General features: G+C 35.9%; 2 protein-coding genes and 1 long non-coding RNA gene across 3 annotated transcripts; 1 reads left to right on the top strand and 2 right to left on the bottom strand.

Moving 5' to 3' along the window:
• The first annotated feature begins 5680 nt into the window (after positions 1–5680).
• Positions 5681–6192, top strand: LOC142223819 (uncharacterized). The gene is made up of 3 exons (XR_012718913.1): positions 5681–5749; positions 5817–5909; positions 5980–6192. It is a non-coding gene; the product is annotated as an uncharacterized LOC142223819 (long non-coding RNA).
• Positions 6193–12382: 6190 nt separating this feature from the next.
• On the bottom strand, positions 12383–20656 carry LOC142226053 (uncharacterized). The gene is made up of 2 exons (XM_075295909.1): positions 20412–20656; positions 12383–13628 (listed from the first exon to the last, which is right to left on the bottom strand). The coding sequence occupies exon 2, from the start codon at positions 13622–13624 to the stop codon at positions 12494–12496; it is 1131 nt and encodes a 376-aa protein (XP_075152024.1). The 5' UTR covers positions 13625–13628; positions 20412–20656; the 3' UTR covers positions 12383–12493.
• On the bottom strand, positions 13672–19013 carry LOC142225003 (uncharacterized). The gene is made up of 3 exons (XM_075294778.1): positions 16495–19013; positions 15676–16434; positions 13672–15403 (listed from the first exon to the last, which is right to left on the bottom strand). The coding sequence occupies exons 1-3, from the start codon at positions 19011–19013 to the stop codon at positions 13672–13674; spliced, it is 5010 nt and encodes a 1669-aa protein (XP_075150893.1).
• Positions 20657–25660: the final 5004 nt, after the last annotated feature.

The following is a 25660-nucleotide window of genomic DNA, read 5'->3' as shown; positions in this document are numbered from 1 at the left end:
CATGGTGTTGGTATATGGTCTCTAACAATCATGCAAAAATTGGTCCACATCGGTCCATAATTATATATAGCCCCCATATAAACCGATCCCCAGATTTGGCTTGAGGAGCCTCAAAGAGAAGCAAATTTCATCCGATCCGGCTGAAATTTGGTACATGATGTTGGTATATGGTATCTAACAACCATGCAAAAATTGGTCCACATCGGTCCATAATTATATATAGACCCCATATAAACCGATCTCCAGATTTGGCTTGCGAAGCCTCAAAGAGGAGCAAATTGCATCCGATCCGGCTGAAATTTGGTACATGGTATTGGTATATGGTCTCTAACAACCGTGCAAAAATTGATCCACATCGGTCCATAATTATATATAGCGCCCATATAAACCGATCCCAAGATTTTGGTTGCGGAGCCTCAAAGAGAAGCAAATTTCATCCGATCCGCCTGAAATTTGGTACATGATATTGGTATATGGTCTCTAACAATTATGCAAAAATTGGTCCACATCGGTTCATAATTATATATAGCCCCATATAAACCGATCCCCAGATTTGGCTTGCGAAGTGTCCAAGAGAGGCAAATTTCATCCAATCCGGTTGTAATTTGGAACATGGTGTTAGTATATGATCTTTAACAACCGTGCCAGAATTGGTCCATATCGGTCCATAATTATATATAGCCTATATGGGGGCTATAAACATTCTCCGGAGCCTCTTGGAGGAGCAAAATTCATCCGATCCGGTTCAAATTAGGAACGTGGTGTTAGTATATGGTTGCTAACAACCATACCAAAATTGGTCCAATCACACAAAAATTGGTCCATATCGGTTCATAATCATGGTTGCCACTAGAACCAAAAATAATCTACCAACATTTTATTTCTATAGAAATTTTATTTCTATAGAAAATTTTGTCAAAATTTTATTTCTATAGAAAATTTTGTCAAAATTTTATTTCTATAGAAAATTTTGTCAAAATTTTATTTCTAGAGAAAATTTTGTTAAAATCTTATTCGGTTCATAATAAAATTTTCATCATTGTCAAAATTTTATTTCTATAGAAAATTTTGTCAAAATTTTATTTCTATAGAAAATTTTGTTCAAATTTTATTCGGTTCATAATCATGGTTGCCACTCGAGCCAAAAATAATCTACCAAGATTTTATTTCTATAGAAAATTTTGTCAAAAGTTTATTTCTATAGAAAATTTTGTTAAAATTTTATTTCTGTAGAAATTTTTGTCAAAATTTTCTTTCTATAGAAAATTTTGTCAAAATTTTTATTTCTACAGAAAATTGTGTGAAAATTTTATTTCTATAGAAAATTTTGTTAAAATTTTATTTCTGTAGAAAATTTTGTCAAAATTTTATGTCTACTTTGCCAAACTGAATTATATACGTATTGGATCGATCTTTTTTGATTTAATATATACCACGTATGGACTTACATACAATTTAGAAGATGGTGTTAGGAGGTTTTAAGATACCTTGCCATCGGCAAGCGTTACCGCAACTTAAGTAATTCGATTGTGGATGGCAGTGTTTAGATGAAGTTTCTACGCAATCCATGATGGAGGGTACATAAGCTTCGGCCTGGCCGAACTTACTGCCGTATATACTTGTTCCATATTTACATCGTGCCCATCAAATGTACAAACGCAGAAATCATGTAACTGCAAATAAAAATAAATGATCCATATAGCAAAATGTAGAACAAAAAACAGGTACATTTTTTCAATTACATTTTCCTTTTTTGTGTTCACATAAAACCACGTGCCACTTCTGAATAAATAAATTAACACGAAACACAGTAAATCCGTATTCTCCGCCCATTCCAAGAAACAATCAACACACGACTGACGCGCAAAATGAAAATCGTGTGTACCTGCTCAATGTTTTTATAAAATTCTTTTCGCTGCAAAAAAGTTAAAAAATTAAGTGGTCACGAAAAAAAATGTAAATGGTCTTTATGGTCATGTAATGGTTCTAGACATATCTATACTTAACCTATAAAAAAATACTTTTTTCCCGTTAAAAAATAAAAAAAATTGAATGGTCAGGTACATGATTTTCCCGACCATTTAATGGTCTCAAATTCTATCATTTAAATGATAGAACATGTTTGCGGTATTTGATAACCATTCAAATGCTTATTGCCACCATACATTTTTCTCCGCTCGAGAACTATTTTTACAAAGACAAAATACATGGTTTTCGCGGCAATTACATGCTCTAGATAAGCATTAAATGGATGCGGCAAACATGGTTTTTCTGTGCGTGTGAGTAAAAAATCGTCAAAATGCCGATAGATCGGCAAAATTGGCAGCCCTGAACGAACCCCATAAATCAGTATCGAGCGAATGTTGTCGTGACGTCACTGACTGAAGTTATGGATTCGTTCCAATTCGCGTTCGCAAGCAAACATTCGAATGCATTTGGTGAAACGGGATAATCGAGAATACTCGAACATTCAACGGTAGTTTTGGGTATTTGCAAAGTTCTCGAGTATGTTATGAGAAGAAATGGAATTATGCTTAATGAGAAAAGAAGTTACTTATTTGGCGTTGCTTCAAGTGCAGTATGTAATTCGGAGTAAAGTTTATGGAAAATAAAATGAGTGATTTTAAAAAGGTAAATTTTTATTGTTTTTATGATTTTGAATGCAACAAGCAAAGTAAATTAATGTTTGTTTTATTTTTTTTTTTCTAAAAAAATAATTTTGCAAGACAAAATATTTTATTGCCTTTAAATACGAATGGCATTTATGCATAGCATACACGGTTGTAAAAGACTGTTTTTCATATGTTTGGCTATAAACATTATATGTTTGGAACACAAATTTTTAAACACAATATTTTTGAGTGCAAGCATATGATGTTCATAAACTAGCATAACATGTTTGGGACATATATGTTAATATGTTAGAATATATTATGTTTGGGACATAAAATGTTTGTAAATATAATATGCTTGAATGCAAACATATATTAATTTAGAAATAGCCTATAAACATATATGTGTTTAGTAGCTTGGAGCGCTATTTAACAGGGAGCGATGTTGAATTAAGTTGGTGGTTGTTGCTTGTTATTACAAAATTAACATTTTATTTTTCCTTGGGCAATTGATCAGCTACGGATCAAAGAACCTAAGGATCAAAGAACCTTACAAACTGTGTGGTCCGCTGTTCGAATCCCCGTCCGGCAAAAGGTAAAATTAAAATAAAAAAAATCATAAAATTGAATAATTTCTTCTACAATGTTTGTATTACAGCTAAGAACTAAAAAATCTCGTGGAAGTGAGAAAGATGTCGGGGAATATACAATTGGGCAGAAACAAAATTTTGAGCATTCAGGTCGAAAACCTATGTTGTTAGCACCTATATTACCTGTTTATTTTCATAATTCATTATGATTGTAAATATATAAATAAATAAATAAAATTTTAAGCACAATATTGTTTGGGAGAATTTTTTTAAGCAAAATGCTTCCAAACATATTATATGGTCACATAATAACATATTGTTTTTTGGAAGACAACATTATTGAATTTGGATGCAAAAATACAAAATGTTTGGAACTTAGACTACCCAAACATATATTGTTTAGACCAATATGCTTTCAAACATATTATATATTGGTAGAGATCAAGCATATAAATGTTTGGGCAATACCCAAAAATGTATATGCTTGAAGCAAAATATGTTTGGGAGTATATGTTACAGAAGCGATTTTTTGTGAGGGTGTAGACGACGCATTTTCCAGTTTATTTTAAATTTTGTTCTCAGAATTAAATACGAAAAACTTACTTTTTAAAGTGAAATGCATGTCTAAAGAATTCTTAGTATATTACCCAAAAATATCATCAAACCCATTTTTGTCCAAAATGTTTCTCTTAACAACTAGAGCAATATTTTGTTGTGCTATTAGTACCCTTTACATGCATGCAGAGAAGAAACATGATTGTCACAATCATATTCGTACACAGAAAAAAAGGTGTCTTGTTAATTTTAGGACCAGTTTAACTTCCACATAGTTCAAAAAATTTACTGTAATATAGTTCATTTTTCGTAACCACTGCGAAAATTAACTTAGCTAAAGGAAAACTTATAAAACTTCAGTAAATGTTTTTTAGTTCACTAACTACGAAATGGGACGGAATTTTCCTTAAATAAATTTCCAATACAATAGTTAATGCATCGTTGATTGTATTATAAAAAGATATAGGCAATATAAAAATCTTACTACGAAATGTGGACAATTTACTAAGAAAAATTTTTGTATGGAAAAAAATTTTTGTAGTAAAAATTAACTTAACCACAGTACCGATTCGTATGACGGCTTCCTACAGCTTATTTCGGTTTTTACTATAAGTTGGAGGATATTTCCTCACATTGAAAATTTTAGATAAAGTAGAATAAAAAGTAGTTAATTTAATCCTTGACGGGTGTATATAATTTTTTATGGATTCCTCGTAAATTTTGAATATATTTTACCTTATCCTATAAATAGAATACCAACTAATCAATAAACGTGATACTGGAAATTGAAGTGAGAAGAAATTATGAAATTATTGCATCATCTTTTTTTTTGTTTGTTTGTGTTTGTTATTGCGATGATGTTATGGAATGTGTGTTGTTGGTATCTTTTGTGGTGATAGTAGTTTTGTTGCAATAGCGAGATCTGAAAGGGATCATGTGTGTGTGTGGAGTTGTTTTTCTTTACATATGTGTCCTTTATGACTATTTGTGTCTTTGAGTTTTATTGGTGCATTCAGTTCTGTTGATGCATTTATGAAGCGCACACGTGGTGCGCTTGCGTGCGGTATTTGTGTTTATTAATAAAAATACATTTATTTCGTAACATTTTAGAAACTGATAAGTGAATGGTGTGATGTTAGAGAAAACAAAAACACTTTATATTGATAAAAAATAAATAACTCTAAAATAAATCACATATTAAGAAACTGTATATTTCTATTAATAATTTAAAATAAGTGCGGTTTTAAATTGGTTTACATAAAAATATTCATAATGAGTGGTAATAAAATGATCTATATTTACTCTACATCTGGATCACAGTACAATTTTTTGAGTCTATATTTTTATGTTATAGCGAGTCCTTAAGGTGTGTACTAAGTTCGAGTTTAGGCGCTAAAATCAGAAATAAATCAGTAAGAAAAGTATAAAATTATACGCCTTCGATGCAAATTTAAATATAACTTGATGGAGAATAGCTCGAAACAAGTTTTTTATTAAGTTTATATTCTTTAAATGGATTACACGATTAAGAACAGAAAATCGTTTTTAAGCTTATGTAGAACGCTGTGTTTTTAATTTAATATGATGAATTGTTTTCAAGTTATTCCAATATATATAGCGGAAGTGCCTTAATTTTGAACATAACCGTATATCTCAAAAAGTCGAGCTCTTAAAAAAACAAGTGTAAATTTGGATTCAGCGACCTCAAATTACTAAAAATTTGATATAAATTTTAAATGAACACAAAAACGGTTCAATTTTGTTCCCATGTATTTCTAAAGAAAACTAATCATGAAAAATTGGGATTTTAGCCACTAAACTCGAACTTAATATCCACCATAAATACTAAATGCTATATTGAGAAGTGGAAATTATATCTAATTTTATAATATTTTTATTTCATTTATATTCTGAGAAGCATTTCAAAAATGTCCCATTTGTGCATGGATATGATTCCACTAATGTAGTAATTGGATGATTTTTTTCAATGTGGTAAGTTTTTCGTCCATTTGTAAAAAAGCCAAAATTTCTATTTATTAAAAATAATTTTCATTTGCAGGATGACAGCAAATCTAATGGTATTTTTTGGAATCTTCTTACTGTTTAATGCTAACTAAGCTGATATCCCTATTGGCTCTAAGAAAATTCTCTTGTAAGTTAAAGATCAAAATACCATCGAATTTGATAATATTTTTATATTTTATATACCTTTTTAACTTCAGAGGCTTATGACGCAAATCCACACAACAAAAACTAGCGAAATCGGTGAAATTGGACAAAAATGAAATGAAAATAGCAACTTATGGCATATATCTTTCATATGGATAGAAAATGGAAATTGATATTAATTAGTTTCATTCTACTAACATAGAATATTACTCTTTTGAAGAAGCAATTAGTAACTACCGAAAAGTAACAGCATACAGCGTACGAATAAAAACATTTCTTTTGTTGTATATCATAAGCCATAGTTTTATGTAATATAATAATAATTTTTTGAAACAAAATACTGGTAGTTATGAAAAATTGTCTTATATTGTACGAAAAATTTCTTAGTTGTATACAGGCTTGTTGTACCTTTAATTCCTCAATTTATTAGTTTCTTTGAAAATTATACTGATAAACAGTTTATTTGAAACCAATTTCTAAATATAGGATTCCCAAAAACTTGTTCATTTTTCCGGATAGCAGGAATATTTTGAATGAGTGTAAGTACATTCTTCCCACAGCGTAGTAAGAATGAACCAAAATACGATGCAATACATAAACTTATTTATAAGAAAATCATGAACTTATCTAGATGAAAAAAATCTTTGGCGCCAAATCATGGTCATTCTTACTATGGGTTAGTTCATTTTTCGTAAACAATAGTATACTTTTTTTTCGGTGTAGAGCACAATAATATGATAGGAGCTATTTTTGCGGCAACATTTTCACCTGCAACCATGTTGGCTCAGTGAACATGGTTGTAAGAAAAATAAAATTCTCCTAATCTAAAATGTTATTATATTGATATAAAGAATTTTGTTTCCATTAAAAGGCAATGGTCACAACCTAAAATGTTTTGATCTTTATGAAAAAACTTTTTTCATCGTCGAAAAAAGGACGCCACTTGAGAATAGAAAACACGAAATTAACTTTATTTATTTTATTTTTATTTATTTATAAACTAATTCATTGTTTATTTGTATTTATAATGCCGTGCAAGCAAACATCACATATTTTTACACACTCTATTTTGGTTCGATTTCAACAATAAGTAATTATTCCATATTTACTTCGTGCCCATCAAATGTACCAACGCAGACATCATGGAACTGCAAATAAAAATAAATTATACCATAAGCAAAATGCAGAACAAAACACAGGTACATTTTTTCAATTACACTTTCCTTTTTTGTGTTCACATAAAGCCACGTGTCACTTCTGAATAAATAAGTTAACACAGAACACAGTAATTCCGTATTCTCCGTCCATTTCAAGAAACAATCAACACACGACTGACGCGCAAAATGAAAATCGTATGTACCTGCTCAATGTTTTTACAAAATTCTTTTCGCTGCAAAAAAATTAAAACTTAAATCGTCACGAAAACAATGTACCCATGATTTTGGGATCCTTACACCTTCCCATATGCCTTCTCCTATCATGCATGCTAAAATGTCTTGCACTTCCTTTCTAAAAAATGCCCACAAGCATTATTCTGTGCCTTCTTTGGGAATTGGAAAAAGAAGGACCTACATTGTTGTTATAAGAACGAAAATTCAGTTTTTTTATATAATCATCAAACAAACATTTGTATCAACATTTTTAACAGGACACGGTTTTAATCCGATTTGCCTCAAAACTAGAATTTGCTGTTATTTCGCAAGATGATTTATATTTAGATATAGTTCTTGATTTTAATTCCAGAGCATGTAATGCGCTATTCTCATCCATTTGCCAGAAATTTGGAAATTAGTATCCCTCCCCGCTTTCCAGTGTATTTAAAATAGAATATATCTTTATACCCTCCACCATAGGAACAAAAAAAAAAGCAGTAGAAAAGTGAAGTTTTGTATTCGAAACAGCGTTTCTGGCGGTGTCTTAAAATTTACGTATTTTTGGTTCATTGGTTTTACTGTATTGGTTTTACTGTATACGTTTGTTTTGATCGTGATATTTCTATTTGTCTTCTATATTAGTTGTTGTTATAATACAGTTTTGTAATGTTGTTGTGAGAGCATACACACAGAAAAATTTATTTGACTTCAAATCTTTTGACTTTTCCTTAAAGATTTCGTTATTGAATCTGAGATATTGTTTTTTAATATAAAGTCACTTTTTTGGAAGCTAACTAGCTCTAGATCTAGGCTCTGTGAATTTAAAGCGAAAGGGTGATACGGTCAAAATTTGGTCATGGGAAAACGCGTGTAAATCGGTGAAATCGTTTATTTAAAAAATCAAATTAAATTTCTTTTTCAAGTTCAATTAGTATAAAATTCAGGAAAAATATTCAGTTAGGCTTTCGCTTTTCCAAATCCAAATTGCCGGGCCTCACGCTTGACACCTGCCATCAGATTTTGTACAGCCACCTTGTCCACCTTCTTCGCTGCAGAAAGCCAGTTTGTCTTGAACTGCTGCTCGTCCTTAGCAGTTTTTTTGGTCTTCTTTAGGTTCCGCTTGACAATAGCCCAGTATTTCTCAATTGGGCGGAGCTCTGGCGTGTTGGGAGGGTTCTTGTCCTTGGGAACCACCTGCACGTTGTTGGCGGCGTACCAGTCCATGGCCTTTTTACCGTAATGGCAAGATGCCAAATCCGGCCAAAACAGTACGGAACAGCCGTGTTTCTTCAGGAAAGGCAGCAGACGTTTATTCAAACACTCTTTCACGTAAATTTCTTGGTTGACAGTCCCGGAAGTTATGAAAATGCTGCTTTTCAAGCCACACCGAGCAAAAACTCTCATTACCCGGAAATCTTGTAGGTAATCCCAATCAAAAAGAAATAACCACTTATAAATTGGAATCGCTTCGGATTACATTTATATAAGCATGTCCTACGAAGAAAGTACTTCTCCCCAGGCATACTTTCAGCCATGAAATAAGTAGTGCATTTAGAGCATATGTTCACCTAATATGTAATCACTTATTTGTAGATATACAAAAGTTTGTAAAATAACCACTTATTGACTCTGGTAACCAAATTTCGAAAATAATGACTTCATTGCTTTGGATCAAAATACGCCGAGTAATGCTATAAGATAAACAATACTTGAGTATTGTAGAAATAGAAAATCAAATCGAAAATAATGACTTCACTCGCCGATTACATTGGATCAAAATACGCATAGTAATGCTGTAAGATGAACAATACTTGAGTAGCAACGAATATTGTAGAAATAGAAAATCAAAAAAATTATATAGTTGTCTTTAATGAGATGTTTAAAATGAAATTGGATTAAAGACCGAGGGTATCTTGTTATTTTCTTATAAGAAAAGTAATTTCTTTCGACTTGCGATTCCGAATACTAGAACATGGGGTAATATATTCATCTAAGAAAACTAAACGCGAACTAAATTCACGCTTAAAATGGAAATAAAAATTGGTTCGTGAAATATTCGTGAAATACTTTATAATATACCTAATAAATATATATAATATGGTGAGGTTATGTATTTAAAACACAATTATTATGAAATATTTATGAAGAATACTCCTAAATGAAAAATCTTCAGGATTACCGTTACATTACACATTCTTTTTCATATAATTTTTATATTTTATTAAGTTATTAACAGCCAACTGCATTACATTTTGAGAATTATCAAATATTACCGGGAAGTATTTGTTATTGTCATTAGATGTTAGTCATTATAACTCATCGCAATGTAATGCAACGTGTAATGACACTTTTACTACTGGTAATGCAAATTGTAATGAGATGTGGTTACCTAGTTTTTGCTGGGCAGGTACAGATGGATTGCCAAACCAGATATTTCTTTGCGAACTTTGACAATTTTATGTGCTTGAAAATATCTGCTACCTTTCCCCTTCCTTTTGCCGTATAAAACTCCTGTCCCGGAAGCTACTAGTAGTCGGCTTTGACGTAGGTTTCGTCGTCCATTACCACGCAGTCAAACTTCGTCAGCATCGTCGTGTACAGCCTCCGGGATCGCGCTTTGGCCGTCGTATTTTGTTTATCATCGCGATTTGGAGTCACTACCTTCTTGTAAGTCGATAGTCCGGCTCGTTTTTTGGCTCGATGCACGGTTGTAGACGATACACCCAGCTTATTTGCGGCATCTCGGAGAGAGAGGTTAGGGTTTGGCTTGAAACTACCGGCAACTCTCTTTGTCGTCTCAGCGGCTTCCGGTTTTCAATTTCCCCCCTATCCAGACTTCCTGGCTGTCAACAAACGTTCCCCAAACACTTTAATTACATTTGTAACTGTTGATTTGGCAACTTTTAGCGATTTTGCCAGCTTTGCGTGCGAGTAGCTCGGATATTCGCGATGCGCAAGCAAAATTTTGATACGCTGCTCTTCTTGCTTGGACGGCATTTTGACAACTGAAGAGTGAATTCCAAAATCAAAATAGGAGCAACATTCTACACACACACCTTCAAATTGAGGGGTGCTCAGGTTTTTTAAATGCAAAATTGAAAGAAATACGTCAAGTTTATATTGACCAAATTTTGACCGGATCACCCTTTAGGATACAGGTCTCATTTATTGAATTTTCGTTCACGTTTTGCGATATATCAACACAGGTATACAGCTATAAATAAATTTCGAATAAAAATCCAAATTGTAAAATACATTTTAATGCAACAAATGTTTTCTTATTTTCAAATAAATTTTTAACCAAAAATGCAAAATCCTCCAAATAAATATTAGCCTATTTTGATTTCTTTTTATCTTTAATACAAGGGTTCAATGTCATAGTTAATTAAAAGATTATTCACTTAAATCGTTTTTTTTCTTCTTTATATTAAGTGAAATTGGCCTTACTTTAAGGTCCTATAACTTTGATAGAGGCACGAACATTTCAAAGATTCGTGTACTAAATTTAAATAAAATAGATTTTAATTTAAGATTATGAACCTTTTTCAATTATTTTTTTGTATATGTGCAGCTTTATCTCTTCATGGTTACTATAGTTTGTTCTCCCCTTGTATAGCACTTGTTGTATTACATATCAGGCACCCTGTACATATGGGGAGGTATATATAACTCCGATCAGGTTTGAACTAAACATAGTAAAAGTGCTTGCCACTCAAAAAAAAATGTTTATTCAAAATTTCAAAAAATTTGCATCAGTAATATGAGATGTAAACTCATATCGGACGATTATATATACGGGCGCTATATATATACCTGACACGATCTCTTTGAAAATTGACAGAGATACTACTATTAACAAGAGCAAACGTTTTGCCAAATTTCATGTAAATGGGTTGTTCCCTTGAATTAATACCAGTTTGGGGATCAAATACCCCACTGAGCGACGGGATACTTTGTACAAGTAGCTACTATTTATGTAGGTCGGATGGTATTGCAAATGACCTATATCGGACCACATTTAGGTGTAGCCCACGGTGGAAATTTGATACGTGGTCTGTAACAACCAGGCAAAAGTTAGTCCAAACCGATCCCCCGATTTTATTTCCTGCGCTTTCTGGAGGTGAAAAATTCATTCGATCCAGTTGAAATGTGGTACGTGGTGTTAGTAACTGGCCTCTAATAACGATGCAAAAGTGGCCCATATCGCTCCAAAAATATATGTAGCCTCCATAAAAAGCAATTTTTATTATTTATTTATTATTTAATTTATGTTAACCGATCAAGAACTGATTTAGCTTATATAGGTATTTAATCTACCTCCATGTACATTAAAGCAATGTTAAGAGGTTTCAAGATACCTTGTATTTAGTAGAACTTTCTTCGTAATACATGGCCTGCCTGACATTACGGTCGTATTTACTTATTTTTATAGTGCGGTTAAATAAATAAACATAAATCTTTCTAAATAATTAATAATTAAATTAATAATAACAAAAATCTATAACTTTGCCTATGGTAGAATCTGTTCGAACCCACCAATGATCCCATACTCATTGAATGCGTAGCACCGAGAAATAAAATAAATAAAAACACAAGGATTTAGTTTTTCTTTTCAATAATGTTTCAATAAAACGTAATTTTATTGAATTTTTTGGGAGATTATTATTTACCTTTTACAAAACAATCGTTGGACGGACGTAATCCAGAAACCAATAATAACAAAAGCTTAGACGCCGCAAGACGGTAATGGCGCGACTCGTTAGAAAAATGTAACGAATTGTGCTGAAAGCACAGAGCTGCATCCAGAGCTTAGGGTACATTTTCTAACGAGGGGGAAATTGTCATTTTACAAGATTTTAAGTCCCCATCTAACGAATAAATTTTGACCTTACGAATTTGAACTTAAACATTCCGCCCGCCTTGCAACATCCAGCTATGTTGTAATTGAAATTCATTAATACATAGACATTACATACAATATTTTAATATCAAAATAAATATAAAATGCGATGTCAGTTTCATTTTCAAATTGAGCAATTTTTTTTTTTTTTTTTTTTTTTTTTTTTTTTTTTTTATTAGTTCTTTTAATTTTTTTTCCAGACTTCATTCTTTCTTAACTAAATGCTCGTAGAGCCGTTGACCCGGAGGGTCTGCAGTGTCTGGGTTATTGGCCAGGATGACCTACGACACATATTCATGGTTGACATTGCCCTGAAATCACCCAGCCGAATATCGTCAGCTGCGCCAAGGGGAATCCCGGACTCGAAAACATTTGAGGCTTAATAACCCTTGCGTATACGTCGGGCCCCAGGACCAACCCCACCCCGGAAGGGCGATAAAACACTGGATCGGCCAGCTGGAGACATTCAAAATGCTCTCGTATGGAGTCTGGAGCCGACGCCGATGGGGTGACCACACGGGATAAATCTGTCACCCGGGCGGAAAAAATCAATTTATTTTCCGCGTTGTGCCGGGATACGACGATCAGCGGACAAAAGGCGTTCTGCGCTGTCATTGCCGAAGTAAGCCGTAAGCTTTGGGCAAGACTACTGCATATCATACTGTACCCCGCACATGGGTCGAGGACAGCTCGGACGGGAATTCGACGACCGGACAAGACGAGTATCAACACAATAGTGGGACCAAGCGTAACAGTTGGTTGCAAAACTAACAACGGACTAAATATGGGGGTAGCATTTGTAATGCAGTACGCGGACGAATTAACGGACGGACTTGAATTTGACTTTCTCTTAGACAAATCGGACGATGGAGCGGAAGGACGTTGTTGCTGGTCGAAGGAGTGCAGAAGCGTATGGTGGCTCTCTCCGCATTCGCGACACCTTTCGCGACTATTGCAGGTCGATCGCATGTGTGACCTGCCCAGACAGTTGGAGCACACCCGATGAAGAACTACGGTGCGCAGCCTTTGCTCCAACCGCATTTTCAAGAACCTGCGGCACGACCGTAGATTATGCTTCCGCCTGCATAACACACAATTGTTTAAATGAAGCTTTGGGCTCGAGTCCGAATTTCTTTGGGCAGTCCCCGTAGGGGAAGACGAAGATTCTGCTGCCTTAGTTGCAGATACTTCAGCTGGAGCCGTATCAGCCCCCGACGGAGGGACAACTTTTTGTGTCGGTACTACCTCTTGTGAAGAGGCGACGACTGGGGTCATCCCGACGTCAGGGACCTGCTCGATTGCTGGTAACGGCTCGCGAAGAACCGATGCAACATCACTTTCTATAATCTCTATTTCCTCATCGGACATCGGGACGTCATCCTCGTAGTCAGGGAGAGTCTTAACAATTTCCCTCATATTTTCCATTGTACTGCGAAAAGAAAGATGACGCTTACTATATGAACGATCGAAAACTATTCGGTCAGTATGACCAATTTTACCACCGGTCGTCTTACAACACCGTTTGCCGTTCTCACGTCTGCAACTCTAACGCGACCGTCAGATCCTGGGTGGACGTCATCCACACGACCTAATTTCCACGATGTAGGAGGTAATTGCTCATCACGAATTACTACCAAGTCCCCTACTTCGATATCACGCTGCGGAAATTTCCATTTATACCTTTTCTGTAAGCCTTTCAAATATTCATCTTTCCACCGTAAGCAGAACTGTTGCGACAGCGCCTTCATTTTCCTAAATCGATGCACCAAATGAAGTGGTGATTCCTCCTCTAACTGTTCAGGAGGCGCCAAGATCGGAGATCCTACCAACAAATGGCCGGGCGTAAGTGCCACCAACTCTTGAGAACTTTCACTCATCGGGCACAACGGCCTAGAATTTAAACAAGCCTCAATTCTCGAAAGAACAGTCGAAAACTCTTCAAATGTATATTTGAATCCAGATGCATGTTTCCTAAAATGCGTCTTGAAGCTTTTGACAGCAGCTTCCCAGAGACCACCCATATGTGGCGCCCCGGCAGGGATAAACTGCCAGGAAAGCTGCTGAAACTGGTATGCTGAACACACCTTATCACGTCCCTCCTTAAGAACACTTCTCAATTCTTTTTCCATTTCGCGTGAAGCGCCTACAAAATTTGTACCATTATCCGAAAAAATGGTCTTGGGACAACCACGCCGAGCTATAAATCTGTGAAAGGCAGCCAGAAATGTTGTCGTAGACAAGTCTGATGTGGCTTCCAAGTGTATGGCCTTCGTCGAAAAGCATACAAAAACGCAAACATAACCCTTTGTTATCTTACATGCGCGCCCTATAAATGACTTAATTTCGAAAGGCCCCGCAAAATCAACGCCAGTCGTAGTAAACGGTCTGGTAAGCACAGTTCTCTCCGGTGGGAGAGCCGCCATGATCTGTGTACAAGACTTCTTCCTATCCAACAGACACCGTTTACACCGGTTAATAGTCGATCTAATCAAAGATGTTAAACGAGGAATCCAATACTCTATCCGAATAAGACGTAGAATCAACTGGTTCCCTCCGTGAATAGATATGTCGTGAACATGTTTCACCAGTAACCTAGCGAATCTACTATTATACGGCACTATAATTGGATGTCGCTCACTATACGAAAGGGTAGGACACCTACTCAAACGACCATTCAACCTCATAACCCCCTCCTCATCCAGGAATGGATTCAATGACAACAACGAACTCCTGGAACCTAACGGTTTCTTTTCCATCAAACAACCGTACTCATCTGGATAATGAGCCCTTTGAGAAAGAACAGCTAGACGTAATCTCACTGCCTTTAATTCAGTTGCCGTCAACGTCGTGTCGTGATACACATTTCGACTAGCATGTGAATAATGGGTCCTTTGATAAAACCTAAATATATACGCGATGACTCGTAGAGCCCTATTTAACGAAGAAAATCTCTCTAAAATGTCCTCATAGTTCGTAAAAAACGATGCGTGAGTCTTGACCGCCCGTACCTCAACGTCAGTCTCAAGAGGGGTCAAATCACTAATATCCCACTGAGAACTAGCTGAGCACAGCCACTCTGGTCCATGCCACCAAAGCGTTGAAACTGCCAACTCTGCAGGCGACACTCCGCGACTTCCCAAGTCGGCCGGATTGTCCTCAGAACGAACATGGTACCAATTCTGTCCCCCAGTATTCTCCTGAATCCTACATACGCGATTCGCAACGAAAGTAGACCACGTAGATGGCGTCTTTCGAAGCCAAGAGCGGACGATCGTAGAATCCGTCCAACAATAAACACGTCGAAATTCAATATCTAACTCCCTGGCTATAGACTTGTAAAGTTCTGAAGCCAAAACTGCCCCACAAAGCTCCAAACGTGGCAAAGATATAGATTTGATGGGGGCTACCTTAGTCTTACAAGATAGCAAATGGGTGAAGATATGTCCCTGCGGCGTAACCACACGAACATATACTACCCCCGCGTATGCTTTTTCCGAGGCGTCGGAAAAACATGTAATTCTACCTCACAGTCTGTGGAGTAATTGACCCATCGAGGAATACGAACGTGATTCACATCCTGATAGGTCTCGACAAACTTTCGCCATTGTCGCTCAGTTTGTAACGGAAGAGACTCGTCCCATCCTATCTTATCCAACCAAACCTGTTGCATAATTATCTTCGCCACTATAATAACTGGCCCCAGCCAGCCTACAGGGTCAAATAGCCTAGCTATAGCCGACAAAACCTCTCTCTTCGTAAACCGAGATTTTCGCTCAATCGGTTTCATCTCAAAATAAAACAAGTCTAACTGCGCATTCCACCTAATGCCCAACGGTTTCGAACTACTGGCCTCAACAAATGCCAGTAATTTGGCGTCAACCAAATGGTCAGCCGGAAGCGATTCCAAAATGGCTAGCTCATTAGAAGTCCACTTCCTCAGTTCGAACTTTGCCGATGATAATACCCTAATCAATTGATCCCTAGATTCAACAGCAGTATCCACGTTATGGTACCCTGTCAAAACATCATCCACGTACATGCACCTTCGTAGAATGTGTGCCGCGTGGGGATATTCATCTTCGGAGTCATCGGCCAATTGCAATAACGTCCGTATGGCTAAATAGGGAGCACAATTCACTCCAAATGTCACGGTCTGCAGCTCATAGTCTTGTACATCTTTTTGAGGGGTGTCCCTAAAGACAATTCGCTGCAGAGAAGTATGGGCCGAATTTACCCTAATTTGGCGGTACATCTGTGTGATGTCGCAATTAAAAACATATTTGAAAAATCTCCACCTCAAAATCAAATTAACCAATTCCAATTGTAATGTGGGTCCCACATAAAGAATGTCGTTCAGACTTTTACCATTTGAGGTCTTATGCGAAGCATTAAAGACAACTCGAAGTTTGGACGTCAATTTGTCCGGATTGATTACCGGGTGGTGTGGCAAATAACACACAGTTTGATCTGCAGGAGAAGTCGACGACACTGGTCTCATATGTTGCAAGTCCAAATATTCTTTAATCACCCCGTCATACATTAATTTCGTTTCAGGCTTTCGTAAAAGCGAAGCCTCACCACGAATAAATTGCTTCAAACAACTTGTCCGCGAATGTCCAAGCAAGACGTGTCCCTTTAATTCGGGTTTTATCGGAAGAGTCACTACGTATCTTCCATCGGAATCCCTATATGTGGTATTCTTAAAATTTTCCTCACAAAATGTATCTGCGGGAGAACAAATTGCCCGTCTTGGTAAGTCCTCTAATTCCCAAAACCGAAGAAGAGTCTTGTCAAGACCATCTTCTTCCATAAATTCAACAGTCGTTGAAAAAACCGTCACATTAGAAGTGGGAATTGAACCAGTAATGAGCCAGCCGAAGACTGTCTGTTGAGCAATCAACGACCCTAAAATACCAGACCGAACCCCCTGTAATATAATTCTGGGATACACGTCTGCCCCCAACAATAGATCAACCGGACGACTATCGAACAGATTAGGATCAGCTAAACGCAAATTTGGCAAACGTGACATATAATTCCGACTCACTTGGAAAGACGGTAAATTCCCAGAAATCCTAGGCAGGACCAACGCAGTCGCCTCTACCAAGACCGATCCATCTATGGGTGACCCTATACTCAGAGGGCAAATACCTCGAGAAGTTATCGAAACCGATTGATTCACGCCCGATATCGAAGACGTCGCACTCGTTATCGAAATCCTAAGCAACTTTTGCATTTTTTCGGTAATAAAGGAGGCTTCCGATGCTGGGTCAATAAGAGCCCGAGCTGGGTACGTCATACCCTGATGAACGATGTTCACCATAGCCGTCCCTAATAGTACCGACCTGTTCTGGGAAACATGAAATACTTGCCTGGCCGAAGTGCCAGACACGATTCCAGACGAAGTGGAAGGCTGCGGGTCAATCAAACCGCTAGAATCCGTAGGACGAGCGGCCGAAACCGTCGAAGACGTAGTCGCCACATTCGTAGAATGGGAAGAATCGCGATGAAGCAAAGTATGATGCCTTCCTTGACACTTCTCACAACTGCGAGATGTAGCACAGTTGTTAACGTCATGTCTACGAGATAGACAATTGAAACAACAGCGGTACCGTTTCACAGCAGTCAACCGATCATTCACAGAAAGATTCCTAAATTTCGGACAAACACGAAGATGATGGCTTTGTCGTGGACAAAGAACACACATCTTATCGACGGAATCTCTAGAAGAATGAGAAGTGTATTGCGAATTACGCGACCTAGATGGCGAAGATTTCGGAGCTGCATTCGTAAAATGCGTTCGCAGTTTCCTGCCATCAGTTCTCCTCGAAGCATCGATACCCTTCAAATCGCGCAGACACGTGAGTGTCTGAATCCTTTCCGTAAGAAAACGATCCATGTCCACCCAAGACGACAACGCAGACTTATCACTTATACCCTGTTCCCACAAAGTAACACTAATCTTCGGTAGACGTTGCACACACAAATATATCAAAATCGGATCCCAATCGTTCGTAGGAACGTTATTCACAGCCATCGCCGAAATACATGCATTTATACCACGCTGCAAGTTCTTCAACCCAGAACTTGTCTCGGTGTCTAAGACCGGAAGGTCAAAAAGAAGCTTCAACTGATTGCTGACTAAAATTCTCAAGTTGTCATAAGTTTCCTTTAACGTCCTCCAAGCTAACTCGAAACTCCTATCAGTGAGAGGAAATCTTCTTACAACTTCACGGGCGTCGCCACTAGTCTTTTTGAGCAAATGACACAAGCGCTCAATATCACTCAGACGGGAATTTTTTACATAAACAGCAGTAAACAAATCCCTAAATGTTGGCCAAGACTGAAAGTCACCATCGAAAACCTCAATATCGCATGGTGGTAAAGCCAAACTATGGACCGCACCATGGTCAACACCTAACAAAAGAGAATTTCCCGATACATCCACATTACCAGAACGAGCAGAAATATCCGCCACATCGGCCTGCTGTATAGGAGTTGACGCCCTATGAACGGCTTTCAGACCGTCTATTTTCCTTTCGATAGTGGAAACAATACGAATATAGGCATCATAAGTTGCCTCATACTTGCCGTCAGCAGATTCTACCTTTCCCTTATCTGAATCCTCCTGAAGATCGTCTAAACACTCCTCATACCTCTCTTTCACTTTCTCCCAGAGTGATTTCGCCTCTTCGACCTGAGCCCTTAGAGAATAAACATCTAAATTCTCCTCCTTCAAAGAGCTAACCCGTGTCCCAAACTTCACAACCGCATCAGCGGCTCTAATGAATCGCGCGAATGTATTAACTGGCATATTGAAAATAATTTAGCGTCACAAAAATTCACAAAAACTCGTAAAGTATGTGAACACGCACTTATCGACAGCGAAAACTGGCCGAAAAATCAATAAATTTGCACAAAATGCCCAAAAAATGCAAAAACAAAAATTTACAAAATTTTTCTTTCAGTGTATCAAATTCTCACACTGCACCAAAATTACCACAAAATTTCTTGAAGTGTAAACAATTGTTCGTAAAACAACCACTTCAAAACTTAAAATCAAAAATTTCAAACAATTTGTAAACTATTGGACTATTTTTCTCTCAGTGTAGAGACAATTAATTTTCGTTCAGTGTACCGAATCACAAAATATTTTCCCCTTGTACAAAAAATAGGCAAATTATTCAAGTTGAATTCAAAAAATCTCAAAATTCTACTAAAATTTTCAAACTATTTCTCTCAGTGTATGAATGAATTTACGAAAATTACGCTCAGTGTATCGAAGAATACTGACTGCCGCCAATTTGTATCAAAACTTCACACACGAAAACCAGATGATCAAAAAAATTCAACAAATTATAAGAAATTATAAAAAAAATGTCTGTAAGACCAAATGTAGGGTGCACGGACTGTAAAATACACCTCTACACTTCCACGCCAAATAATCTCCCCAAAAAAATTAAAAATCGCAAATAATAAAAAATATAGAAATAAAAATATATACGTAATATATATGATAAAATAAAAATTATACGATCGTACCGGACCGCCTGTAGGGTGCACAGTGACCAAACCGATAATTTTTACTAATGCGCGTAACGCTAATGGGTCATACAACACGAAAACCCAAAAAACTCAATTTCAAAAATTTTTATAATTTTCCTCAAAATATTTACGACTCGCGGCCCCGTGAGGGTTAACAAATAAACCAAAGAAACACAGCTCAAAAAAAATATGTATGTATATACGTGTGTGTATCACTGATCATACGTAGGTATGTAATTCAAACGTTGACTGCAGTGACGATTGATGTTTGTTTACAATAGTAATACGACCAACAGAGCCTTTGGAGTCTGCGTGTATTTTGTTATTGTTTTATTTACTTCAAGTTAAAGGCAACGTAATTGCAAATAATGTTTTGAAGTAAATAAGGACTGTCAACGTTTAAATTCACCACACAACACCAATATATACAATAGATTTTTCACTTTTTATTTTGATTATTCTTTCACTTGAATATCATTTAACAAAACGAAATCAAACAAACGAAAGAAATGTGCGTACGTATGTAGCAACGAATGTGTGTTTTTAGAAATGCAATTTGCCGTCGGCAAAACGAAATAATTGAATCAATGTTGTAAAACGACCGCGGTTTAAATTTAAAACACTCGCGATTTGCTCAATTATTTTAATAAAACACTGACATACGCACCTGTGTGTTGATAAATAATTATTTAAATAAATTTTCAATATAAATCCTTCACAAATATGGCTGCAAAGTGGCTGCTTTTTGTTGTTGCTTCACAATGATGAGCACTTTCCTTTGGAAAAGAAAAAGAAAACCCTTTATTAATTGCTGTAAGCAAGTATCCGGCTCGATTGGACCAATGAATGCGTAGCACCGAGAAATAAAATAAATAAAAACACAAGGATTTAGTTTTTCTTTTCAATAATGTTTCAATAAAACGTAATTTTATTGAATTTTTTGGGAGATTATTATTTACCTTTTACAAAACAATCGTTGGACGGACGTAATCCAGAAACCAATAATAACAAAAGCTTAGACGCCGCAAGACGGTAATGGCGCGACTCGTTAGAAAAATGTAACGAATTGTGCTGAAAGCACAGAGCTGCATCCAGAGCTTAGGGTACATTTTCTAACGAGGGGGAAATTGTCATTTTACAAGATTTTAAGTCCCCATCTAACGAATAAATTTTGACCTTACGAATTTGAACTTAAACACTCATTCTTTGATGGCTGCCAAGCTATTAATTTGCTTATGTCTACTTACTCCTAACTTTGGCCTTCTAGAAGACATTCTCTGTAACACATAAAAAAGATTCGATACCCATTATACGTTCACTTCCAACAGAAGGGAACGCGGAATGACCTCACGTGTAGCTTAAGTTTACCTTTTGGCGCCCACATCACATAAATGTGTCGTAGATCAGTGGATGAGTGTAGGAGTAGTTGCTACGTCCGACTTGCATGCCAAGGGTCGTGGGTTCGATCCCTGCTTCGACCAAAGTTTTTTTTGTTTTTTTTTTTACATGTATTCCAGATATGTTCGGAAGATTCCGAAAAATGTTCAACATTACATTCTACTATATTAAATTTTGAACTGTAAAATGTGTCTTATTAAAGACCTAAAGTCAGAAAAGAACAGTGTTTGATATAAACGAAATGGACTGTGTTGTTGTTTCAAAAATAACTTTTTTATTGAAAAAATAAAAATTTTGTAACAAACGAATTTTTTTGGTGATAAAAGTTTAAAATTTTCGAAGCAATTCAAAAAACTCTAACAAAAGAAAAACGTTTTCGGTACGGGTTTTCCAAACGTTTTTTTTTCTTTGCGTGTAGCTACCCGGACAGCACTTTCATCATCGATTCCACGTCGCTTCCATTTCCCGCTGGGTAAACAAACGTACAATACATATAAAAGTTGTTGTTGTTACTATATGAGGGCAAAAAAGAATCGAATTCCTCGATTCCTATACTCTGTTTTCGAAAACAATATGACTCGTTGTGTTTGATCCCGAAGACTGAAGTTGTTTGATTGACCGTTTCATACAACACAAACGAGAACGAGTTATGGTTGTATTCGAACGTACAAAAATCGGTCTAAACGGGAACGATTACAAATCTCTACCTTACTTGTTGGGCTTCGAGATGTTCTCGAACACAAAAATATATGACCGATGCAATGCTCTAAATAATATCCTAAAGTATAAATTGACCTCGTCAATGACAAACTCATGTTAAAGTGATCGGTCCCTTCCATACGTTTTGATCTGAACACCCAGAATCTCTTTGTGTATCGGTCCGGATATTGATCAATTTCCTATAGGAACAATAACGAACGAGAAACAAAAGATTTATTCATAACATATTTAAATGCTGGAGGGCTCTAACGATCACCTTAGACATTTTTGTCCTGACTTTTAATTTTTTTCCGATGGTCGGACCAAATGGAATTTGTAATTTTGGAGGGTCTCGGCAATATACGAAGCAGCACCCAAGTGTTTCGTAGTCGGCCATTGTTTCATAGTTTCATAGACATTTTTTCATAGTAATGTTCCTAAACTAGTATTAAATGTTTGGGACATATATGTTAATATGTTACAATATATTAAGATTGGGACATGAATATTTCATAAAAATAATATGTGTGAATGTAAACATATATAAATTTACAAATTTCGAATAAACATAATATGTTGTGATATTTTATTCCGAGAGCGACAGAGAGAGTATAGAGAAAGAAATAGAGATGGAAAACGGGAGGTCGAAAGATATCAACACAACACAAAAGAGAGCAATTTCTGTGAAACTGCTTGTATGTTGTTTCGGAAAACTGTTTTATGAGTTCATTTGTGTTGGCTATGCGCGTGGCATGGCCAAAAATTTGATATGCCAAAGTCTAAATATTATTTAATTTGAATATTAAAAAAATGTGAACTCGGAGTAAAGAGAATACACATTCAGAGTAGACATTTGAAAAAAAGAAAGTGATTTTCCTTGAGAGCAGCATTTTATGTATGTGTCGGCATGCGTTTTATTTTTATCATTTTGACATTATGTGCACAATTTTTTTTTGCTGGGTTCGTCAAAAAAAATCGGAACGTACGACGTGTAAGTCAACATATTCAGACAAAGGAAATTAAAACAAAAACATTTGAAAATATGTAAAAATTACAAAGGGACCCCCATAAAAATAACGAATGGGCACTCTTCATTAATAAATAGTCCAAGAGGAGTTGACGGACACTTTCAAAAATAAAAGCGGGCATTAAATTAAAAAACAAAAATTATTTTTTATTTTAGCGGTAAAACTCGCCATTTAGCGAGATAATGCCAACTTAATACCGGCCTTAAAGGTAAAAATTAAATAAAGTGTAAAAATATTCGTTAATAAAAACTCATATTTATTTGTATTTCTAAATGCTGGAAAAAAATAATTCACTACTAAATAAATTTATGTGTGGGTTGTAAAATTATTGTTTAGGAGTTATATAGTGTTTTGAATGGTTATCGTTAAATAACTTTAGGATTCGATGTTTTTATGTTTATACTCGACTTCACGTTCTTCTCTTGTTAGAGTTTTTGAATTTCTTCGAAAATTTCAAACTTTTATAATAAAAACATTGTTTTCTTACCTAATTTTTCTTTTTGCAATAAAAAAAAATAATATTTGATTTGAAAACTCAGTCCATTTCGTTTATATCAAGCACTGTTCTTTTCTGACTGTAAATCCTTAATAATCCACATTTCGAAGTTTTATTGTAAAAATGTAATATAGTTTTTTAGTAATATGTAATGTCGAACATCTCTTCGGAATTTTTGGAATATATGTAAAAAAAAATTTTTGGTGTTCGGTCGGATCAGGGATTGAACTCACGACCCTTTGCATGCAAGGCGGCCATGCTAGCCATGGCCAACAAATATATGTTTCTGTTAAATAATGTTTTGTTTGCATCGGCTCGTGGGCGCCGAAGACATACAAGAAACTCCAAGCGGTTTTTTCTTTGCGTTTAAAAATATATGTTCTTCTTGCAAAATATGTTTGGGACATATGTTGGATAAGCGATTTTTTTGAGGGCGTAGGACGATTTGACGAAGAACTTCCAAATATTTGCGATATTCTATAATAAACTAATATTTTATCGTGAATTTATGATATTAGATTTAGAATTAGTTATGTTAGGTTACGCGGACAAAAAATAATGCTGGTGTAAAAATTGGTGCTGGTGGTGTAAAAATTATATATTTGGGACTCAAATGTTTAGCATATTATTTTTAAGTGCAAGCATATAATGTTCATAAACTAGTATAATATGTTTGGGTCATATACATTTAAAACACAGCGGACACACTATGAATGAAAAATTTTGGTTAATTTTTGAAGATTGTCAAACAAATATTTTATAAACGCAGATGTCACGCCGATTTCAGAAAAAAAAGTAACTATTTTTCGACAAATTTATTAGATAGATTTATTAGATATAATTATTTTGTTAAAAAAAAATTCAAAATTTGAAGGAAAACATGGACTTCAAAAAAGTTCAAGATAGGCACATTATTGGTAAAATGTACAAATTATAAGAAATTCTAGACTATTTACGCAAAAGATTACACTAGTTTACACAGAAAATGTACGGCCCCATGAAATAAGTTCCCTAAATTGGGGACTTATTTCATTATGAAATAAATCCCCAAAATATTTTATGAAATTATACCCAAAAAAATGAAATAAATCCCTAAAACGCAAAATGAAATATATCCCCAATATTTTAGGGACTTATTTCTTAAAAATAATAATAAATTTATGGATAAAATACATTATTTCTTCATTATAGTTCATAACAATGTCAACTTCTAACATATGCAGTAGTATAACAGGTTGGCTGATAAGTCCCCGGTCTAACACATGTTTTCGTCAAAATTCGTTTTTATTATTCAACATAGTTCTCTTCAAGAGCGATACAACGATTATAACGACCTTCCAATTTTTTGATACAATTTTGGTAGTACTCCTTCGGTTTTGCCTCAGAATAGGCCTCAGTGTCGGCGATCACCTCTTCATTGCAGCGAATTTTTTTCCCTGCGAGCATCCTTTTGAGGTCTGAGAACAAGAAAAAGTCGCTGGGGGCCAGATATGGAGAATACGGTGGGTGGGAAGCAATTCGAAGCCCAATTCATGAATTTTTGCCATCGTTCTCAATGACTTGTGGCACGGTGCGTTGTCTTGGTGGAACAACACTTTTTTCTTTTTCTTATGGGACCGCTTTGCCGCGATTTCGACCTTCAAATGCTCCAATAACGCCATATAATAGTCACTGTTGATGGTTTTCCCCTTCTCAAGATAATCGATTAAAATTATTCCATGCGCGTCCCAAAAAACAGAGGCCATTACTTTGCCAGCGGACTTTTGAGTCTTTCCACGCTACGGAGACGGTTCACCGGTTGTTGTCCACTCAGCCGACTGTCGATTGGACTCAGGAGTGTAGTGATGGAGCCATGTCTCATGCATTGTCACATATCGACGGAAAAACTCGGGTGTATTACAAGTTAACAGCTGCAAACACCGCTCAGAATCATCAACACGTTGTTGTTTTTGGTCAAATGTGTGCTCACGCGGCACCCGTTTTGTACAGAGCTTCCGCATATCCAAATATTGATGAGTGATATGACCAACACGTTCCTTTGATATCTTTAAGGCCTCTGCTATCTCGATCAACTTCATTTTACGGTCATTCAATATCATTTTGTGGATTTATTTTGATGTTTTCGTCGGTAACCACCTCTTTCGGGCGTCCACTGCGTTCACCGTCCTCCGTGCTCATATCACCACGCTTGAATTTTGCATACCAATCAATTATTGTTGATTTCCCTGGGGCAGAGTTCGAAAACTCATTTTCAAGCCAAGTTTTTGCTTCCACCGTATTTTTTCCCTTCAGAAA

The sequence above is a fragment of the Haematobia irritans genome, chromosome 2, assembly GCF_050003625.1.
Source record: "Haematobia irritans isolate KBUSLIRL chromosome 2, ASM5000362v1, whole genome shotgun sequence".
Lineage (NCBI taxonomy): Eukaryota > Metazoa > Arthropoda > Insecta > Diptera > Muscidae > Haematobia > Haematobia irritans.
Note: the sequence above shows the minus strand (reverse complement) of the source record. Positions and strands in the feature narration are given on the sequence as shown.